The sequence below is a fragment of the Miniopterus natalensis genome, chromosome 5, assembly GCF_054644295.1.
Source record: "Miniopterus natalensis isolate mMinNat1 chromosome 5, mMinNat1.hap1, whole genome shotgun sequence".
Taxonomy (NCBI): Eukaryota; Metazoa; Chordata; class Mammalia; order Chiroptera; family Miniopteridae; genus Miniopterus; species Miniopterus natalensis.
This window is the reverse complement of record NC_142085.1, coordinates 55,420,993-55,443,843: the sequence shown is the minus strand read 5'-3', so window position 1 is coordinate 55,443,843 and position 22,851 is coordinate 55,420,993. Positions and strand designations below refer to the sequence as shown.

At 36.3% G+C, this 22,851-nt stretch overlaps 1 protein-coding gene across 2 annotated transcripts; it reads right to left on the bottom strand.

The window, feature by feature from the left end:
• Positions 1–944: 944 nt before the first annotated feature.
• On the bottom strand, positions 945–22,804 carry QRSL1 (glutaminyl-tRNA amidotransferase subunit QRSL1). 2 transcript variants are annotated; one of them, XM_016217545.2, is made up of 11 exons: positions 22,695–22,804; positions 17,858–18,017; positions 17,431–17,529; positions 16,283–16,379; positions 14,251–14,427; positions 10,697–10,872; positions 10,502–10,614; positions 8,469–8,661; positions 7,826–7,943; positions 5,368–5,573; positions 945–2,829 (listed from the first exon to the last, which is right to left on the bottom strand). In XM_016217545.2, the coding sequence occupies exons 1-11, from the start codon at positions 22,716–22,718 to the stop codon at positions 2,606–2,608; spliced, it is 1,587 nt and encodes a 528-aa protein (XP_016073031.2). In that variant the 5' UTR covers positions 22,719–22,804; the 3' UTR covers positions 945–2,605. The 2 variants fall into 2 exon arrangements, with proteins under 2 accessions (XP_016073031.2, XP_016073032.2); XM_016217546.2 differs by lacking the exon at positions 22,695–22,804 and adding an exon at positions 20,045–20,226.
• Positions 22,805–22,851: the final 47 nt, after the last annotated feature.

Here is a 22,851-nt window from a genome sequence, read left to right as displayed (position 1 = left end):
TAACCGAGGCACAGAAACCATTTCCCACTGAAATTCCCAGACAGGGATTTGGTAAAATGAGATCTGCTAGAGTTAGGGTAAAGGTGGAGGAGAAAGACAGATTAGGTATCATTTCATGCTAGTTGGGTATTATTATGTGAGGACAGTCAATGTTTTACTTTCCTATTTTCAGAGTCAAATTCTTAGTGCAGCTCAGGTAGGAATGAGAGCTATAAAAATAAGGGATATTACGTAAGTATTCTCAGAAAAATTTTTTTTTCAAATTCTACACACATTTTAAAAAAAGACTGGGGCAAGGATTTATTTGCTTGCTTTTTATATCATACTAGCTCCTTCAACTAAGGTGGTTTTCTCTTGTTCTGAAGTAATACAATTCTCCCTCATGAATTTCTTCCTCTTTCAGGGGTTCAGTCAAAATGTAGAAGGGCCTGCACAGAAAGTTTTTATATAAAGTTTACTGATTATTTGGGAGTGGGAGGGTCCCAGTGAGTAGAGAAAACTATTAATGAAAACTAACAGGCAGGTTAAATTCCTACCATGCAACATTCCAGTGGTTTCACCTCTTATATTTTTCCCTCATGTACTTCATAGTTAGAAAAGATTTTTTTAATTCTCACCCAAGGATGAGAGAAGAGAGGAAGAGAGAGAGAAAGAGAGAGGGAGAGAGAGAGAGAAACATTGATCAGTTGCCTCCTGTATGTGCCCTGACCAGGGATCGAACCTGCAACATTTTTTTTTTGGTGTACAGGATGATGCTCCAACCAACTGAGCCACCTGGCTGTGGCTAGAAAAGATTTTTTAAAGTGAATTTATTAAATAATAATTCACCTTCCTACTTATACTTATTGACAGTAAGTGACAAGTGAGAATGCCTGACCAACATGTGATAACAATGTTCTGGCAAAGACAAAGAAGTCAATGATGAAACTTTATATAGAGGGTAGTATGGTTTTCATCAGATTTATTTTTTTAAATTTTAGCCATTTAAAAGTCTCTTTGGACTCAAGGGGCCCAAATAAAGAGAACTTGTAAAGAAAGTCAATAGGGGAAGGAAATTATAAGGACTAGAGAATCTGGGTTAAGGGATGCCACGGGACTCCTCTCTTTGGCATCCTCACCAAATTATCTACAAGTTTCTCATATTGGATATTACTTGTCTACAGTAGTCTGTGGTTTTGCTTTCTATCATTTCAGTTACTAGTGGTCTGAAAATATTAAGTGGAAAGTTCTAGAAATAAACAATTCATAAGTTTAAAATTGTGTGTTCTGAGTAGCGTGATGAAATTTTGAGATGTCCAAATCTGACCAGCCAGGGACAAAAGTAATCCCTTTGTCCAGCATATCCACACTGTATACAGCACTTGCCCATTAATTAGTAGCTCTTTCAGTTATCAGATTGACTGTCATGGTATTGCAGTGCTTGTGTTCACGTAACCCTTATTTTACTTACTAATGCCATATTCACTTAACTTATAGTTATAATTGTTCTATTTTATTATCAGGTAGTTAATCTCTTATTGTGCCCAATTTATAAATTATATTTTATCATAGATATGCAACAAACATAGTATATGTAGGATTTGGTACTACCTGTGGTTTCAGGGATACACTGGGGGTCTTAGAATGTATTCCCCTCAGGAGAGGGAGAATACTATACATTGAAACTTTCTCACTAAAACCGTGTTGCACAACCTACCAAAGTTTTAAGTCCAATATGGTCTGTTATGTTACAATTAATGTTTCTGTGACATCACTGAGTTCATCTGTGATCGGTTAATAGGAGAATGAGCTCAGTGTAAGATGGAGTTGTTTTGGTTCCTTGACATGGGGCTCTGGAATAGCAGAAGTAAAATTTTAACTTTTAGCATGAAGGAAAGTTCTCAGTCAGTGGTCTATTTTTAAAGAAATAAAAGGAGTGCCTGCACCTGGGGCAAAGCATGCTCCCAGTCTTGCATGACTCTGGGCCCCAGCAGGTTGCACTTCCTCCTGTGATCAAAGCTCCTCTTACATCTGCTTTGCTCGGCAAAGGCAAATATTCCCATTTTATTGTTTTTGTGCATTTTGCAACATCCCCTGAGACAGTCTCCCTCACATGTTGAGTTAGTTGCCTGTTTGCCTGGTTGTCCAGATGACCTCTGGAGGCCTCAATTATTGTTTTTGTTAACATTTTGGTTACAAAGATGTATAAGTTTTAAAAGTTTATTATTATTTTTACTGTAAGCTGTTTTTCTTTTTCCTTTCATTAAAATTAAAATATAGTTAATATACAATACTATATTAGTTTCAGGTGTACAACATAGTTATTCAACATTAATATACCTAATAAAGTAAATAAGCTCTGTTCTTTTTAATGAACATTTTTGCAAAATGCATCATTTTTCAGGAACACGTGTCTTGAATTACAGTAGAAATCCTGTACTTTGCACTTAGCAGATGCTTAATAAATGATGGCAGATTATAATTACCTATATCACAAGAATTTTAAACAGTGATTCCAAGGAATGGTTATGTTGACAATGAACCAAATTGCAAGAGCTTAGCAAGATCATTTGACTTTCCTAGAATATAAAATCTTTAAGTCATTTTAATTTGTCTGATATACTTGTCACTCCTGTTTTAGAGAAACAGAAGCTAACTTTTTATTTTCAAAGATTGATGAAAAATCATCCATTATTTCTTGAAGTTGAATAACAGGAAATTGTACTTGTTTTTCAAACCATTTGGCAATTGTAAGAAGCTGCTGGTCACAAAATGCACGTCCAATAAATTGTAGTCCTATTGGCAACCCTTGGTTGGAGAGGGCCACAGGGACAGTCACTGCTGGCAATCCTGAGTAAAAGAAGAAACCTATTAGTTGATTAACTCTCCATCCAAAGCAGCAAAGATCTCTTCCATTTTCCAATGCTAGTAGGTCCATGACAGGATAAGGTTTAAAAAAATAACAAAAATTATATGATATACATGTTTTTGTACCTTCCTTTGTTCACTTAACAATGCCTTGGTTTTCGAACATTTCAGAACTCGAACAGTCTTCTGGAACGAATTACATTTGAAAACCGAGGTACCACTGTATGTTGAAAATCACTGTTATCGGGAACATCTTCATTCTTTCTTATAGCCGCACATATCCCATTGTGCAGGTTTACTGTAATTTATTCAACCATTCTTCTATGGTTCAGCATTTAGGTTGTATTCAGTACTTAGCTTTTTCACACTATGCCCTAGTGAATTACCTTGTACACGTCTCTTGGTATTCCTGAAAGTTTCTCAAAGAGGATTGCTTCACCAAAGGATAAATAAATATGTAATTAGATAATGCCAAATTGCCCTCCAAAAAAGATTTGAACTCCTATCAGCAAAATGAGTGCTTTTTTCCTACAGTCTTGCTAAGAGAATATACTGTTGAGCTTGTAAATTTTCCCAATTTGTTAAGTAAGAAATAGTAGCTCAGGGTAGTTTTCATTCCAGGTTTGGGGCAGAGAAAGTACAGTGGTACCTCGGTTTTAGAACGTGATCCATTCTAGAAGACCATTCAAGTTCTGAAACATTCCAAAACCAAGGGATCAATAGCCGACAGCTAGGCCTCAGGATCTTGCACTCAGTGGAAGCCATGTGGCACGTTCGACTTGCGAGGCGTGTTCAAAAACCGAAGCATTTACTTCTAGGTTTATGGCATACGTAATCTGAGATGTTAGTCAACGGAGATGTTCGAAAACCAAGGTACCACTTTATAAAATCTTGGGATATCTTGTTATGCCATAAAATAAGAAAGTTTCCAAAAATTAATGGGACAGGTCTGAAGGATACGTGCAATTTGAAGGGGCTCCTGTTGACTAAATCTGGGACAATTTGAGCAGCAAACACAATAATGATAGTAATTACTTATAATACATTGAATTTTAAAAAAAGGAAAGCTATTTAGAGAAGACTGCTAATTAATATATACAGATGGAATGCTCTAGTAGAAAAGTCAGTATTTTGTAATTCTCTAGGTATCAACTCAGGCAAGGAGCATCAATGGATGCTAAAACTAGGTTCACGTTTATTGGGGAATAGAATATTCACATGGTCTCAAAGTATCACCTCACCAAATGCTTATAACTGATAGAAAGGAAAATGTAACTTTACAAGGAAAACATCTGCAGTTACTTCCTTAACCAAGGGTTCAATTTAGCTTCCAAAAGTGGAGCAAACTAATGTTAACTCTTTCCTGACATGAACAATACGTAGTATTTCTGCCAAAAATGTTTAACTCAACCCAATCTCAAGGAAGCAATCTGACATTCCAAATTATGGAGGGGACATCCTACAGGACAAGTGAATTAGGCTCTTCAAAAAAGTCAATGTCACTTAAAACAAAAGTGTTAAAAGTAGGGGATTTCTTATCAGAAATAAGCAGGCTAGAAGAAAGCAGCACAACATTTTTTAAGTGCTAAAGAAAAGAACTGTCAAAATAGAATCCTATTTATAGCAAAAATAATTTTTAAAAATGAAAGGAAAGAAAGCGAGGAGAATTAGTTGCCATCAGATGTACCCTAAAGGAAAGGCTAAAGGAATTTCTCTAAACGGAAAGGATATGATAAAACAAAGAACCTTGATATATCAGGGAAAAATAAACACAGTAAGCAAAAGCACAGGTAAGTACAATGGACTTTCCACCTCCTTTTGAGTGTTCTACATTATGTTTGATGACTGTAATAAAAATTATGATACAGACTGATGTGGTTCTAAAAACACAAAGAGAACTGGGGGGATTTAAAAAGACATCATAAACGAATGTACATATTAGGGGCAAAACAACTTATAAAAGACATTTTTGATGCAATTGATAATTTAAATTTATTATTTTAGAAAATTTAATTATTTAAATTTAAAATATAAATATTTAAATATGGACTGTATTTGGCAAATTATTGTATTTATGTTAGTCTTCTTAGGTATGATAATGGAATTGTAGTTATATAGGAGAATGTCTTTATTCTTAGAAGACTCACGATAAAGGTGTGTGTAGAAAGAGAGAGAGCTAGAGAGAAAGAAAGAGAGGAAGGAGAAAACAAAAGAGGCAAGATGTTAACAAGGGTGAATCCAGGCGAAGGGCATATGAGTATTCATTATACTACTTTTCAACTTTTCTGTAGGTTTGAACATTTTTAAATATAAGTTTAAAAATATGCTATTCAGTGGACTGATTCTGAATATGTGTATGTGTGTGGGGTGAATACTTGTATTCACCCCACACACTTTTCTAATCATTCCAGAAGGACTAGCAATTGCCTTTAGGAAACAATCTAGCTAGAACCTAAGTTGAAGACCAGGGTGCCTACCTAAAAATGTAAAGAAATACAGAACATTCTTGAGAATCCTCACCTGCCATATTTACAGCCTGTGTAAAAATATCACCTTGGGCACTTCGAGTTCTGTTGTCTTCCTTGATGAACTCCACATACGGTACTGCCTCACTCAAGGTGGTGGGAGTTAGCAAGACATCCACTCCAGAGTTAAAAACATTCACAAAATCATTAGCAATGAGTCGTCTCACTTTCTGTGCTTTGACGAAATAATTCTCATAGTTTCTGGGGGGGAAAATAGATATTTTAATTTCAAGGGCTTTTTGTTATTTTTTTGAACAATTCTCATATATAAGGCTTGTTAAAGAATCACTGGATTCTTGGTTTTTATGAGCAGGCACCACAAAGATTCCTAACAACACATAAAAATGAATTTTGTTCAACTGCGATGTCATTTAAAAAGTCTGTCAGTCTGAAATTTAATCAATCAGAATCCACTACTCGATGCAATTCTGCATATATAATCACAAAATATTAACACTTCCAGGGACACCATTAAACCAGAATGTTCATTTTCAGGTGAGGAAAATCAAGTATAGTAATTAAATGAATTTGCAAAGGTTACAGAGATTGGCAGTGGAAGAAGAAGGACTAGCAATGGGTCCCTGGAGGCTCATTCCAATCCTCTTTCTATTATAATGTCTTATTTCATCAATAGTATGAGGATAACTAATGAGTAGGATGCTGAAGTTTTGCAAAATTCTAATATGCCATCAGAATTAGACACTAGAAAACAGGCTCTGGAAACAGATATTGGGGAAAGTATACTGTATTTGCAATTTTGTATTTTATGGATAGGCCCAGCCCAGGATGGAAATGTGCAATTCAAGGAAAGGTGCTTACTTTACTTAAAAGATTAAGGAATTAGTCAGACATAGAAGTTTACTATAAGTCCATAATGGAAAGAAATGTTAACAAGGGTGAATCCAGGCAAAGGGCCTATGAGTATTCATTATAATACTTTTCAATTTTTTCAAAAGGGAAAAAAAATAATCTTTAAATCCCTCTGAAGCTACTAATGAAGGCTGGCAAAAATAATAACTATTTTAACTTCAGTTTCCTCACCTGTAAAAACGGATATCACAACTCCAGTCTTACTGCAGACCAAATACAATGAGATAAAAATGTGAAATCTGTTTTATCCTAAAAGAATGCTATAGAAATATCAGATGTCTTTCTTATCATTTGACCACAGAGTCCATAGAGATGAATGCAGGCATCACCTGTAACTTACACAATGACAACTGATGGCTTAAATAATGTATTAACAGCATTCCCCAAACCTAAATTTTATAAAAGAACAAATACTTCTGTTTTCTATTAATTTTCTTCCTCCTTTAAATGTGGTTCAGAAGCAGAGCTTCTGCTTCCATCAATGATGTGGTAAGAGAGATGGGACTTATCCTGCCATATTAAACAACTAGAAAATGAGACAAAAGGAAACCACCATTTTCAGACCTTAGACACCAGGCTTTGGGAAGAGGGAACTCAGAAGAGGGGGCTCTGAGAGAACAGAAGCAAATGAGTGAAAAGCCCTTTGATTTCCCTAGAGTAATGGCTGCAGGCAGTTTTCAGGCCTGAGCCCAGAGAGGAGGACCCTAAACAGAGTTTAAGAGTGGGGGAAGGGGCTTTCAGTGATGGAGCACACGATGGGAAGTTCAGGGAGGCACACAGCCACAATTTGCCAGAGCAAAGTAACGGATAGGAGAAAGGAGCACACAGAGCTCAAGGGATCACTAGAGATTGGTGAGAACATTTAAGATCTACTCCCTCAGCAACTTTCAAGCATACAATACAGTATTGTTAACTATATTAACTATGCTGTACATTAGATCCCCAGAACTTATTCATCTTATCACTGGAAGTTTGTACCCTTTGACCAACATCTCCCAATTTCCCCCAGCCCCCAGCAACTACCATTCTACTCTCTTTCTATGAGTTTGGCTTTTTAAAAAGATTCCACATGCTAGTGAGATCATACAGTATTTGTCTTTTTCTTATTTCATTTAGAATAATGTCTTCACAAGATGGTCAATAAACATATATTGAAGACAATCTAGGCAGGAGTTATAATAATTCAGAATTCTCTCTTGGAGCAAACGGGTACATAATGGAAGGGAAAACTAAGCTGATTCACTAGATTTTTCAAGAGACATCAATGTAACTTCCTACCTAAGGCTCTAATAGCAATAAGCCAACATGGCAATAACAGTCAGGGAACACTTAATGAGTCCAAAATCCTTCAGGGTTTACTATTTAGTTTGTACTAATTATTTAACTAGAACATGAATTTTTTTGTTTCTTAACAGGAACCAAAATTACTATAAAATAACCATAGGCCTTTAATTAGGATTTCTAATTCAAGTCTTAAGGATTTTGCTTCTTTAGCAAATTATCTCAACTTATAAGACCTGCTACTTACTACCTTACTGTTGAGTTTTTAAGAATGGAGAAAATTCCTAAACCAATTATCTTACTCTTTTAATAAGAAAAAGTTTCCTGAGAGAATTCTCCCTCTCACCACATCGTTAAAGCCTTCTCGTCTGGTTGCAGCATACATGGCTTCGGTAGACACATTAATGTCACATCTGTGACCTGAAAACAAAAAGAGATAAACATTACTTGAAAAGGAAGTAGAGTTGTGGCTGAAAGGCAGACCTAAATTTACATTTGTGACCAATACTAAAATTGTGGGAGATTGTCCTTAATGGTTCCTCTTATTTGCCTTGTGACTGACTGACCAGTCAGGAATCAAGGAGAGAGAAGAAAATAACCAAGAGGGAAACATCATTTGTTTCTCCCTCATTTGTTTGTTCATTCATGCATTCAAATGTTTACTGAGCATCTACTATGTGCTAATCACTACATTAGATGAACTGAGAATACAAAGATAAGATACTGTCCCTTCAAGGTGTTCAGCTCAGAAAGGTGAACCGAACACACAGAGATATTAATGATGAATAGTGTAAGTATAATGCTAAAATGACAAAGGATTCACTGATTTACTTCTCTAAATTATTAACATTATCTTGGGCAATAATTTTTTTTAAGCCACTAATAAGTAAACCTTTTCCAATGTTGAGACAACTACCTTAAAAACACAAAGCACAGCCATCTTACCATATTCTAGCCCGTCAAATCTTGCCATGTTCGATGCTACTTCTGACGTACACAATACTTGGTAGCAGACGACTGAATAACTGGTGTGGGGCAGGGACACTTCCATTACTTTGGCCCCCTCAGACTCAAAGAGGTTTGCAGCTTTGGACCAAAGAGATTGTACTTCATTTGATAAGTCTGGTACAAGATATTCCTTATTGGAAAAAAGTTAAAGAACAGAAATTAGAACATCTGTATAGATGATTTATAAAACTTTATACTCTAGGACCTTTGGCAATAGATTAGAAAATTTGATTAAACTGCTAGTAGGTAGCCACAAAGATTGAACTAATTTAAGAGTGTTCATGGTATGACAAGCTCAGTACTAGATATGAGCTGGATTAACAATATTAAAGATTAGCGATTTGGTTGGAGAACTTATATTTGTTAAATGTTCATTATATATCAGGTACTCTGCTGGATGCTTTCCAAAGGTTTTATACTTTAATGCTTTTAACAATCCCATGATGTAGGTATTATCTTTCATTTTATTAATAAAAAATATAGAGACTAGAGAAGTTAAGTAACTTTACTAATATTATATAGCAGCTAAACATAGGATCTAGGATTCTAAACTAGGTCTGTTTCTATAACCTGTGCTCTCTCTAAATCCTTAAAAGAAGGCACAGCTGTTACTTTAATTGAAGATTTTAAAGAAAGTAAAATTTCTCTACAGCAGTGGTCTCAACTGGGGGCAATTTTATCTTCTTCCTTTCAACCAGGGGTCATTGGTAGTGTCTATAACATTTTTGGTTGTGGGATTGTGGTATAGTGGGGGTGTTACCTCTAGGGGCAGAGGCAGTGATGCTGCTAAACATCTTACAATGCACAGGACAGTCTCCCACAACAAAAATTACCCAAAAAAGTATCAGTGCCCTGGCTGGGTGGTTCAGTTGCTTTTGAGTGTCATCCTGTACACCAAAAAGATTACTGGTTTGATTCCCGGAAAGGGCACATATCTAGGTTGCGGGTTAGATCCTGAGTCAGGAGGCAACCAATTGATGTTTCTCTCTCACATTGATGTTTCTTTCTCTCTCTCTCCCTTCCTTTCTCTCTAAAATCAATAAACATATCCTTGGGTGAGGATTAAAAAATAAAAATTATTGCTAAGCTCAAAATTAAAAAGAAAAATTAAAGGTCAGTAATTTAATATATTTACTTTCATGTACGAATACTTACTCAATTGGTATTGTAATAAGTGCAGTAGTAATACTACTACTAATAGTAATGTTGGCAACGTTATTGATCCTTTACTATGCAAAGTATATCTTGGGCTCTGTCCTTTACATCAGGGATTAAGAAACTATTGCCCATCTGTGGGCCATATGACTTGCCAGCTATTTTGGAAAATAAAGGTTTATTAGAACACAACCATACTCTTGATTACACACAGTCTATGGCTGCTTTCACAATACAGTGGCAGAGCTAAGTAGTTATGATAAAGACTGCATGGCCCACAAAGCCTAAAACATTTACCTAATTGACACTTTACAGAAAAATTTTATAGCCCTTGCTTAACATGATCACCTAATTATTTTTATTGAGGTATAATTGACATACAACATATTATATTAATTTCAGGTGTACATGATTCAATATTTGTATGTATTAAGAAATGATCACCACAGTAAATCTAGTTAACATCTGTAACTATACAGTTTTTTTTCTTGTGATGAGAACTTTTAAGATCTGCCCTCTTAAGCAACTTTCAAATATGCAATAGAGTATTATTAACTATAGTCACCATGCTCTACATTACATCCCCATGATGGTTATCTAATTCAAACCTCATCACTCTCTGAAATCAACACTGTTATTATCCCCATTTCACAAATAGGGAAATTGAGCTTAGACAGATTAAGGCACATGCCCAGGTCACATAGCTAATAAAAGCGGCAGAGCAAGGATTCAAACCCAAGCAGTCTGTTTCCCAAATCTGTGCTCTGTGTTTGACTTGACAGTATTTCTGTAAAGTAATGAAAGGGAAGAGTTACCTTTGGAATTCCTATACATAGTTTGCTCACATCTGTCAAACTGGGGAGCACAAATGGTTTAACAGGATCTTGTACTGTGGTAGAATCTTTGCAATCATGCCCCGCCAGTACACCTGTAAAGAAAAATACTTGGGAGTGACATTGTTTTACGGTGAAACTGTAATATTTTGAAACTATATGGAATTATATAACTACCCAACACAGTTGCTGCATCATCCACGCATCTGGTTAAGATTCCTGTCACATCCATTGAATTCACCAGGGGAATGAGACCGTGACGAGAAACCAAGCCATAGCTTGGTTTTAAACCAACAACCCCACAGTGGGCAGCTGGATTCCTGGTTGATCCTCCTGTATCTGATCCTAAAGCCCTGGAATTTAAATGGAATTCTCTTTAGAAGACTGACATATATGTAATTACATTTGAAATCTACCTTTTTAAATGCACATTTAAAAACTGTATTTCCCCCTGATTATATAAAAGTAAAGCATGCTCATCTCAGAGAATTCTTAAAATATAGAAAAGGGTAAGCGGTAACCATCCTGAGGCAAACAGTGTTAACATTTGGCAAACAGTGTTAACATTTGCCATATTAACTTTTTAAAAATGCATTTCTCTTTCATAGTTCAGGTCGTTCTATAATCATGTTTCCATCTCTTTTTTGCTTATCATGAGCCTTTTGTTATATCTTTAAAATTACTGAAAATTTAAAATATTCTATCATATCAGTTGGCAATTTCCAATATTTTAAAGTACATTTTATCAATATACATACAAGTCTTATACCTCCCTTAAATGGCAATTTTACAGTATGCTTTTACCAACTGAACACACCCTTCCCAGAAAGTCAGATACAGCCCTTCTCTACCACATTTATAATCATGAATAGAAATGTATTTTAATTTATTTAAACATTATGTTGTTGCCAACTAGAATAATAATTGCATAATTAATTACTTCATAACAAATACCTTTAAACATAAATCTTGGCTCATATGTCTGATTATTTTTTAAGTTAGCTTCTAAGAAGTAGAGTTAATGGGCCAAAGAATCTGCCTGTTATTATAAGTTCTTAATACATACGGTCAAATTACTCATCAGAAAGGTTATGTCAATTTATAGTCCCAACTGCAGTGAATCACATTGTGTTTAATGTTTCATTGTTTCACTGAGTGCTAGCAGTTCTTAAAATATGGTTAAACTAATAACCAAAAAGCTTTGTTAATGTGTATTTTAAAATAATTTTTCACATTTATTTGTATTTGTATTACCCAACTATGAAGTGTCTGTTCATTGTTTTGCCCAAAACTCGGAGTATATGCTTTTATTAAAAAACAAACAAAAAACCCCCACAAAAACTAACCTTGAGGACATTATGCTAGGTGAAATAAGTCAATCACAAAAACTGCATAATTTCATTTACATGAAATATCTAGAGTAGTAAAATTCATAGAGACAGAAAGTAGAAGAGTGGTTGCCAGAGGCTGGGGGACAGGCAAACGGAAAGCTGTTGTTTAATGGGTAGAGAGTTTCAGTTTTGCAAATGAAAAAGTTTTGAAGATTGGTTGCACAGCAATGTGAATGTATTTAACACTACTGAACTTACACTTAAAAATGGTTAAGATGAGCCCGGCTGGCGTGGCTTAGTGGTTGAGCATCGACCTATGATCCAGGAGATCGAGGTTTGATTCCTGGTCAGGGCACATGCCCGGGGTTGTGGGCTCAATCCCCAGTGGGGGGCATGCAGGAGGCAGCTGAGCAATGATGCCCTCTCATCAGAAATGTTTCTCTCTCTCTCTCTCTCTCTCTCTCTCTCCCTCTCCCTTCCTCTCTCTGAAATCAATAAAAACATATTAAAAACAATGGTTAAGATGGTAAATTTTATGTTGTGTATATTTTACAATTAAAAATTAAAAACATTTTAAAAACTGTTTCAGAAAAAAAGTTTCTCTGATTAGAAAAGTGTGCATGCCTGCTGCAAAAGCTAAAATATTCTATTAATAAGTGTAATGTAAAAAATAAAATTTTTTATAATTACTACCCCCATAAAAATCTAGTTATCAGTTTTAATATACATTCATCCAGACACTTCCACACAAATAACATATAGGGTGGGGCAAAATAGATTTATAGTTGTTCATGTGGAAATACAATAATTAATAAATAATACAAGGATAAACTCTGCTTTGAGTACTCACAACTGTAAACCTACTTTTGCCCCTCCCTGTACACACATATATAATTACTACTTTTAATAAAAACTAAGGTCATACTATACATGCTATTTTGCAACTTGTTTTCTCCTTAACAGTATACCTTGGATATCTTTCCATGTCACTAGTGGTCTAGCTCATTCCTTTTAGTGGTGCACAGTATTCTAAGAATCGTCTCATTTTTAAAATTATTATAGAAAGAATGAATCAAAGTGAGGGGGAGGATGACAAAGCAGAACACTTGATAGTTTGGGACCCATTCAATTTGGAGTTACTTTGGGTCTGTGCTTCTCTTGACTACACCCAGAATAAAACTTTGGACTGAACAAGGCTCCTACCAGTCACATGGCCCATGTGTTCTACAGAAAATGCAGATTGCCTTTCTTACCCAGTCCATTTGAGCCACAAGATCAGACTGTTGCTTTCACAATTTCTAAAAGGATACATTTTCTTATTAGGATTCACTGACAGCTATGTAAAGTAAAACGTACATTTCCATACGAATTACATGTCAAAACGCCATCTTCTCAAAGCTCATTCGGAAAGATGAACACTAAGTGGGGTGATGAGGATAGGAAAGAGCACCTAATCTGGCAGTTCTAACTTATCAGAACTCTCATTAATATTAATGCAGTGCTATCAAATTTCACAGAGATAAAATGAAATGGTTTTGCTTGTTAACAATATTTCAGGGAAACTAAAAAAAAAAATCTGTAGAGTCTAAATCTCCATAGCTGTAAAGAATATAAATAATTTATTGTTCGCAGTGCTTCTGAAAGGGCTTAGTTTCAGTGGATAATTAAGGAGAGATAACTATAATAACAGCACTATCTATTTACTCTTCTTTAGGTGGTTAGGAAATGCTTTACAAATGGGAACTAAAACATAAAGCATGAATGATACTTTCCAAATACAAAGTATGACAGGTAAGCAAATCAACTCCCTACAAACTTGAAATACTTTTACTTACTGATATACATTTTTAGTTGCTGATTGATAAAAACACTATATTAAATATTCTATTGATACATACATACTAGGAGCACTTTTTTTCTTTCTTTTTGTTTTGGGCAAAAGTCAGAATTAGCTGAAGGATAAACCATAGCTAACAATTTAGCTCAGCAGTATTCAGCTAAAGCCATGGTATGTTAGTTAGTCCTTAAATATCTATACAATCAGTAAGCAGACACCCAAATAAAATATTTAAAAAATGAAATTCAATAAAGTCCATTTATGCTAACTGGCTTATTCTGCAAGATCCATAAAATCATGTTTTTAAGAGAATCAGGTACTATAGAGGAAGACTTTAAACGTTATCTTAAAGTTAATTTATACATTTAACTTTAAGATAACATTTAAAGTTATCTGAGTGTATTTATAAGACATAATTTTGATACACCACTGAACACAAATAGCTCACTAAGAAGAAATAAAAATACCAAAGTATGAACTTCTCTATTGTTGGATTTTGCCTATATTTTATGACTACTGGTATTAGGTTGGGTTTTAAAGTACAGATGGAAAAAACAACTTACGCAAAGCACGTGAACGCTGCTACGGCTGCTGCACTCCCTCCTGAGCTTCCTCCAGTTATAAGCCAATTTGAATCCTTGTGCTCACCATGGGGCTTCCACTTCCTCTTTTCTCTGTACTGTTCTGAATAACTCCAGGGGTTTTTAACTGGTCCAAATACACTATCTGTGCTCCCAGATCTGAGATGAAGAAAGGTGCTTAAAATTTTCATTTTATGTGAAAATTTCATCTTCTGATTATTTGCTTCTGACACTGTATATAATCCACTGTAAACTGAATTGGAAAAGGTAGGAAACCTGCTTAGATGTAGCTTTCTTTAATTAGATGGTTGAGGAGGTGAAGGATGGAAAGAGCATTTGTGATAGAAAGTAGAGAAAACTAGTCTGCTAAGAAACAAAGATTTTTATTCCAATTGATCATCTAATTCAGTTTAAGATGATTTCTCTTGTAAACTAAGGTCTTCCAGTTGAAGAGTGTCACAAACATTCAGTTAATAAGTCTTTTGAAGGAATCCCTCTATTAATCAGAAGTTTTAAGAAAAGCATTATAAGTGGAATGCTAATAACTTACTTTTTAAATTTTGAAATAATTTTCAGTCTTACAGAAAAATTACAAAAATAAAAAAGCATGAAAAGTACTTTATACCTTTTAGCCAGATTCACCTACTGTTAACATCTTGCCTCATTTATCATTTGAGTGTTCTGTGTGTATGTACATACACACTTTTTTTTTTTCTGAACCATTTAAGGGTAAATTATATTGCCATGGCCCTTTACTCTTAAATACTTTAGTATGTATTCAGTATATATTTCCCAAGACTAAGGGCATTTTTTATGTGTTTATTTGCCAACTGTAAATATTCTTTAATGAAATGTCTGCTTATATCTTTTACCTATTAAAAGAAAAACTGAGTTGTTTTCTCGTTATCATGTTGGGAAAGGTTCTCTACATAGGCTGTCTCCAAAATATGTATACACACACTTTGACTAATTATAAAGGCAGCGTTTATTAAAATACATTTCATCTTCAAAACTGAGCTATCATATATTAAAGTGTGTATATATTTTGGGGGGACACCCTATATACTGGATGTCAGTTCTTTCTCAGATACATGTGTTGCAAATATTTTCTCTCAGTCTGTAGTTTTTGTTTGTTCATTTTTAAAAGAGCCATTTCAAAGTCCAGAAGTTACTAATTTTAATGAAGTCCAATCTATCAATTTTTTTATTTTACAAATTGTTCTTTGTGTCCTAAGAAATCTTTGCCTAACTCAAGGTCACAAAGATTTTCTCCTACATTTTTCTATAAGTTTTAGGTTTTATGTACTTTAGCCTCTTTTAATCTGGAACATTTTCAAAGCCTTCTATAGTTTTTTGATATTGACATTCAGTAGGATATTTCTCAGTTCAGATGTCTTTTGTTTCCTTGTTATTACTTTAGTTTATACATTCTCAGCTGGAAAATTGCATAGCTGATGGTGTGTTTCTTTCAGGGAATCACATCTGGAGGTACACGATGTTCACTTCATCCTCATTGATGATATTCATTTTGATCAGCGCTTCAAGGCAATGTCCTTATAACCTATGTTCAAGTTTACTCCATGGATTTACTAAGTACCAAGACAATGAAAAGATAAGCCAAAGATTTGGAGGAAATATTTGCAAGTCACCTGTATGATAATGGACTGGAATCCAGAATATATATAAGAACTCTTACAACTTAATAAGACAAACAACCCAATTTTAAAAAACGGGGTGGAGGGCAAAAGATTTGAATAGAGTTTTCATCAAAGAAGATATACGGGCAGCAAAACACATAATGTTTAACATTATCAGTTGTCAGGGAAATGCAAACTAAAACCAAAATGAGATACAACCATATACCTATTAGAGAGCAGAACATAATCTCACAGAGGGAACTGAGAACCTGGCATGACAGTCCTCACAGAATTACCTGACTACTTTTAGGAAACTACATAATGAAATTAAAGACAGATGGAAGAATACAAGAGAAGAGCATTTCAATTTTACTTACCCCATAGCAAACTCATCTAAGTTTGTTTTTCCCATTAGTAGAGCTCCCTGATCCAACAGCTTCTGAACTACTGTGGCATTATAAGGTGGTACATAACCTGAAAAAAATTCAGTTATTTTTATTATAGGAAAGAAAACAGTGAACACATATATCATATTGAAGAAACAATATTTTAAACTGCAATTAAGCAATTCATATTGACATGTGTTAATTATTCTTAATTTGACTAGTAGATTGTACTTTCTTTCAAAAGTTAGCTAGTTTTTTCTACTGCTAACTACTGTGTTTTCCAAAGACAGTCTATATTCACTATTTTTATAATCTAAAAACTTTGACTGTAACAGCACTGCATAATATTGAATGACAGAGGTGTAACCAATTTATTTGATTTTAATCACAAAATCATATTTTTGTTTTCTGAACTTGAATTTTTCTTCTAGGATGATGCTATATCACAGTAACTTTTATCCATTTCCAGTCAGAAATAGATTTTTATTGTTAATTAAAATTTTTTCTATCTAATGTATATTCCAAAACAAGGAACAACAGTCTACCTATCATAGGAACCTAGGCACGTACCTCAGAATATTACTTTTAGTATGTAGTACTCTGAATAACCTTTTTCCATTTCATTTTCTTCCTAGGATCCAAACACTTTGATAAACATGATTGCTTTTTGACTTACTAAACTGTAAAGAATAAAGCTAAGCACCACAATACTCATATAAGGTATAGTGATGTAAGGTAGAAAAGTCAGAAAATAAAAAATAACAGGACAATAGAGGATGATGAATCCTCAAGATTCAAGAGGGGTAATGACAGCCACTTCATACTATTACCATGTTATCAATGAGTGGGAGTTAGAGGTTGCTTAGTGTATTTGCAGTGATCAGTTATTGAGTTTTCCTAAACAGGATTGCTAAAATTTCCTAAATAAGATTCATCCACTAAGCGAGCCTACTTCTAAAGAATAATTTTGCATTCTGAAAGAGCAAATAGTGAAAAGGTAAAATTCCATCCTAAGTATCTCCTTTGTAGATATAATTAGTCTGAGAGTATCTTGGTGCTTTAGTATCTTATCTCTAATTTAAACTGAAAAATTCTTATTTTTAATAAAACTATTAATGTTGTGATCAGTTAGACTTAACCTTTCAGCATGTTTGATGCACACGTTGTCTCAATGCCAGATGTGCTAAAGTTGTCTTTTACTGCAACAGGAATTCCATCTAAATCCCCAAGTGGGTGACCTGTGATAAAAAGCCAAAAGAATAGATGTATCTAATTCAAGATATAACGGCATATTAATACTAGTTGTTTACCTAGAACCATTAGTTCTAGGTGAAGATACTTCTTCAGAAATAAAATTCATATTAGAAATTATTGCAGTTGGACAGTATAAAGCATCATATATCCAATTGCTTCATTTTTATTATACCTCATGGCAAGTTTTTTAAATTCCTTTAAATAAAGGAATGCTTTATGTTAAAAGATTCACTTGCCACATGGAGACTGCTACATCCAATTAAACTCTTTCTCTAAGGACATAACAATTAACTATAATTCAAAGTAACTTACCTTTCTTATATCTTTCCTCTGATTCTTCAGCTTGCTTTAAGGCCACCTCTTCTGATACAGTAATGTAAGCATTTAGAAACTTGGTCTTCTTGATAAGGGAGAGACATTTTTGACAGAGCTCAGTTGGAGTAATTTGGCCTTGTTTCAGTGCCGCAGAAACCTATAATATATAAGTACAAAAACCCTTTGCTGAGTCTGCAAAAGTTTCAAATATTATACTGAGGCAGGCAGATAGAGTGGAATCTCTTGGATGCAAAACCCAGAGAACCTATCAACTCTACACTTAGTGTACTGAATCAGGGTAATACCTTGATCAGCTTGAAGATGGTTTGGAGGACACCACTTTCACAGGCCTAGCTAAGTAACTGTTTCTAAGCCAAGCTTGAAGAGACAAGAGCAATGGTTTAGGTGAACCATCGTGCCCAGTAGAAGTAGAGATCCAGCATGGGTGAAGCATGGGTTAGGGCAAATTGTGTACAGAGAGTAGCTTAGCAGCAACACAGGCAGTCCATAGAGAAAGAAAAGAGAAGTGAACTTGACAAGGCAATACAGGACTTCATGGCTCTAAATAAATGATCTTTATTAGGTAGATCTTTAGATTTATTGCAGAATTCAAGCAAAAGCCATTATGCACTGAGAGAAATGCTTAGAAAATATGGATTCAAAAGCAAACAAGCTTTTCTGAAATCCTGTCTTTGCTACATTAGGAAGACTGGTAAAGAAAGCAATAAAATAAACTGTACCACAAGTGATCAGAACCTGTATGTTGATAGCAAGTGCAGCCTGAGGTGAAGAGATAATTATTTAACACTTCCTACAGAAGTAATAAGTACATACTTATCAGGTAAAGTAAATCAATAAGAAGTCAAAGATAACACCAGTTTGGGAGATAATACAAAAAGGATTGGATTAGATGGGAGCTCAGAGATAAGGGGGCTGGGGAAGAACATTTATTGAGTATTTACCAAGAGTCAGGCATTGTTGTTGGCTTTACATGCATTACTTCATTTAACCCTTAAAACAACCACAGAAGTTAAATATTATTAACACCATTTTAGAGATGAAGAAACTGAAGCTCAGGAAGGTTAAGTGATTTGTCCAAAGTCACACAAATAGTAAAGGGTAGAAGCAGTTTTTTTAACATATGCTCCTTCATCATTTCTTTCTGTACTAGTGGGAGCTTAGTTTGTCCTCTAAGTTGACTGTATTTTCACGTGTCCTAAATACATCAAGCAAAAAAAGTCTGCATTTGGAGGAAAATTTGCAAATAATCTGCTCTCAGCTGCTGAATAAATCATCAAAGCAGTCGTATTCTTAGGGCTGAGGGTTTTAAATGAGAAAGCTGTGGCAATAGGTCACTGGGAGGACCTAATGCTGATGGACAAGAGGAGGAAAGAACTGCCATGGGGAGTCTGGGGGAGTGATTCAGGGATGGAGAGAGGCAGCTGGGCTTGGCTTAAAGGAAGTAACCTAGTAACAAGAAGAGATATTTCTGTTCAATGTTTTGTATGAAACGTAAACTCTTTACAAGAAAGGAGCTAGAGAGAAATAAAAAGATAGCACTGTGTTCTAATATTATAAGTATGGAGTGAAAAGAAAGAAGAAAGTATTAGGCTGGGTACAAAAGTCAGAACTAGTAAACACCAAAAGGAGAGAAACAGAGAGCTTCATAGGCAGGCCTACCCCATGGCAAAGTTGTAACGGGAAAATTATGTCTGCCACTTTCTCTCCTTTGCCTCAAGTCCTCTAATGCCCACTACCGGTAAACTGCTTTCTGACGTGTCAACTGGTATGAGAATAAGAAGGAGCTACAGTTGTATGAAATGAGATTGCCTAGGAGCACTCATTTTAAATGGTGTGCTGATCTTCGTTAGGACCATTTTTAGGAAATCCAGATTTGAGAAAGTCAGTAAGGGAATTGGAGAAGAGAAATGAAAACAAAGATGCTAATGAGCTAGACTGGATTGAGCATAAGGAATATGAGATATAAATAGTACGGCTCTCATGGGAAAAAATTAAAAGTGTCATATCTTGAATACAGGATGAAATCAAATATAAAACTTTTTGTTAAAAAACAAATTCTCCCTCCTTGGCACTTCTTTCCTCTATTGGAAACTAGGCTTTTCCTTGAGGCTATTGTTTCTCCTGCAGCTTTCTCAAGGGGTTACTGTTTTAGGTCCTACCTACCATGTACCGGAGTCCAAAGGAGAACGGAATGTGCGAGCAGGCATCCTCCTAGGTCCTTAATGCCTTTCTCTTCCATCTTCTTTCAAAACCTGAGCTCATCTGAAGCACAGGCCTTGGAGGTGATTATACCACCCTCACTGGTGTAGTAAGTACTGCACCAAGTCTCTCTACTACTCCTTTTCACTCATTGAAGATTTTAGTAGCTAGCTCACTGTAATCTTCTTTAATATGGCTCCCGTTGCTATTTTTGACAAATTCGAACTTCAAGTCATGTACCCTGACACCCGGCCTCTCAGTTCTTGACCTCACTCTACACACTTTTCCTTCACCTCACCCCAGTGACCAACTCACATGGTCATAGCCCCGACTACATCATTACCAATATCTTATAACCTCCCAAACCTCAATTCTAGTTATTCCACATCTCCAGGCCCTTAAGCCCATTTACTCTACTACCCACATAGTTTGCAAGAAAATGGGGACCTCAGTTCTAAAACCGCAAGGAAATAGATTTTGCCAACAACCAATGAGGACCCTGCGTTGTAAAATTAAACTACAGATAGCCCTGGCTGACACACTGATTTCAGCCTTGTGAGACTCCTAAGCAGAGACCCCAGCAGTTCCCTTCCTGGACTCCTACTGGATATGTAATTAAACTTTAGAATTAATATTAGCCTGGTGTCTGGCTCCTAGAAACAATGGGGGTCATGCCACAAAAAAGGAAGGTAAAAGTAAGACTCCTCCCCTTCCTGAATGTACCTGGGTAAAATTTACAAACAGGAGTTTTATCTCCTACTTGGCACTTTAGCTCTTTTTAGTGCTTCCTCCCAGGGCTTCTCTGTTGCCCTAAGCCTACACTTAGGTCCTCCAAATTGCCCTAAAACTCCATAGTTTTTAGCCCTCCCCTTAATTTCCTCCCCAGCAAATTTTCCCTTTCTTCAGTTGATTATCTCAACTAGGGTGTGATGGAGAGAAGTTTGATTGAACTAATGAACAGATCATTCAGTCTTTCCAGGCATCTTTACACATTTAAAATAGAATGTGTACTAAATTAATCTCTAATTGGTAGAATAGGGGGCAATGATACAATGATGTGGAGAAAATACAGAGTGGACAAAAGATATACTTGGGGTTGGGAAAATAACCACCAAATGTTTTGCACACAGTATCAATAAGTAATTGTTAAAGGAGTGATTGAATGAAAGCAATCATGCCAGGGCAACCTCCGGTATATCCCTGGGTCAGTTCCCCTAAATGTTTTTTTTACCCCCTTGATGTAAAAGCTGTTTCTCATAATGCCTCACTCAACAGCCTGATGAAGGGGTAGCACATAAAAGGGGGAGCTGAACCGGAAGAGAACAGAAAAAGACCATATTTGTTCAGTTGTATTTCATTTTAAAACAAGTTTTCTTTAGTTATTTTAAAGAACAAATAGGATTCTTCACTGACAGTAAAGGCCAGATGCAATTAAAATGGTAAAACAATAATTATTTGGGGGGGTGGGGGGGGACTTTTTAAGCCTGTGGACTTTAAAAGTTCTCATAATTTACAGTTTTCTAAAAGGCTGCCAGGTGGGAGGAAAAGACTTTCCAGGTGAAGATAGAAGGCAGGGTAAGTCCTCAACCACTACTTAGAAGCAGAGTCACCTGGAGCCTTGGTTAAACCATATACTCTGAGCCTTACCACACACACAGCCCTGCCTCAGTGGGACACGACTTAGTTTTAACAAGGGCTGGAGGCGATCCTGATAGCAGTGCGCCTGCATTCAGATATAAAGGTTGAGAGATGGAGGCCAGGAAACACAGACCTGAATTAAAACCCTAAGAGCAGGGATAAAGCGAGAGGACAGATTCCAGACATAATTGCAAGACAGAATTAACAGGGGTCAGTGATTTATCGGATGCTAAAGATGAAGAAGAATCTAAGGGCAACTAGAATAACAGTTGTCCCATTAATAAGACTATTAAGAATTCAGAAATCAAGTTTCGGTGTGGTGTGCTTTTTTTTTTTTAAGATGGAGGTTTGAGAGGAAAGAGGTGGTCCTGCTACAATGATGAAGCCAACTCTGGTTAAATGGTGCCTGAGATGCTTACGGGACATTTGTTAGACACGTCCAGAAGACATTCGCCAATACAGCCTAGAGTTAAAACGTGACGCCCAGGAAACGGAGACAACGGTAAAGGAATCGGGCATCTCAGTGGCGGGTAGAGCGCCGAGAATGAATAGATCGAGGGGGCGGGAGGAGGGGCAAACCAGTCGTTTGACTTTTGCCAGGGACAGAGTTGCTGGGCTCCTGAGAACTGCATCAAATGAGTGTTGGGGACAGAAGAGAGACTGAAGGGGACCAGTAAGACCCCCCCGCCTCTGGCACAGCCGCTCTATAAGCATCGGCAAACGTGTAACTGAGAAGCCGGTGGACACTTCCACCCCATAGCTCCGCGGTACAGAAGTCTCCCCTGCTAAGGTCCTAACTCTAGAACCGGTATGGAGAGTACAGCCGGAGGACCCACAGGGCCGAGTCCCCAACCCAGTTCCAGGGAAGGAGGCGGCGAGGCTGACAGAGGTGCGCAGTCGGGCCTTGGACTCCGAGTCCACGGGCTCCGCGAATCTGTCCGACCTCCCTGGGCCCTCAGCAGCCATTTCCACTCACTTCTCGGAGGGTCCGACCCAGCATGGTCCTCGCGCCCAGCCTGCCACCCCAGGGGCCAGGCGACAAGAAGGAAAAAGAAAGGTCAACCACTGCTGCCGGTTTTACGTGGGCGCAGCCATCTTTGCTCGTCACGGCACCCTTCAGCACCGAGTACTTC

Excerpts from the sequence above, each read along its gene's own strand:
- QRSL1 (XM_016217545.2), bottom strand. The coding sequence starts at position 22,718 with ATGCTGGGTCGGACCCTCCGAGAA. Across the intron at positions 16,380-17,430 it reads TGCATCAAACATGCTGAAAG|GTTATGTACCACCTTATAAT; the intron begins GTTAAGTCTAAC and ends AATTTTTTTCAG. Across the intron at positions 10,873-14,250 it reads GCAGCGTTCACGTGCTTTGC|GGCTTTAGGATCAGATACAG; the intron begins GTAAGTTGTTTT and ends TTTAAATTCCAG.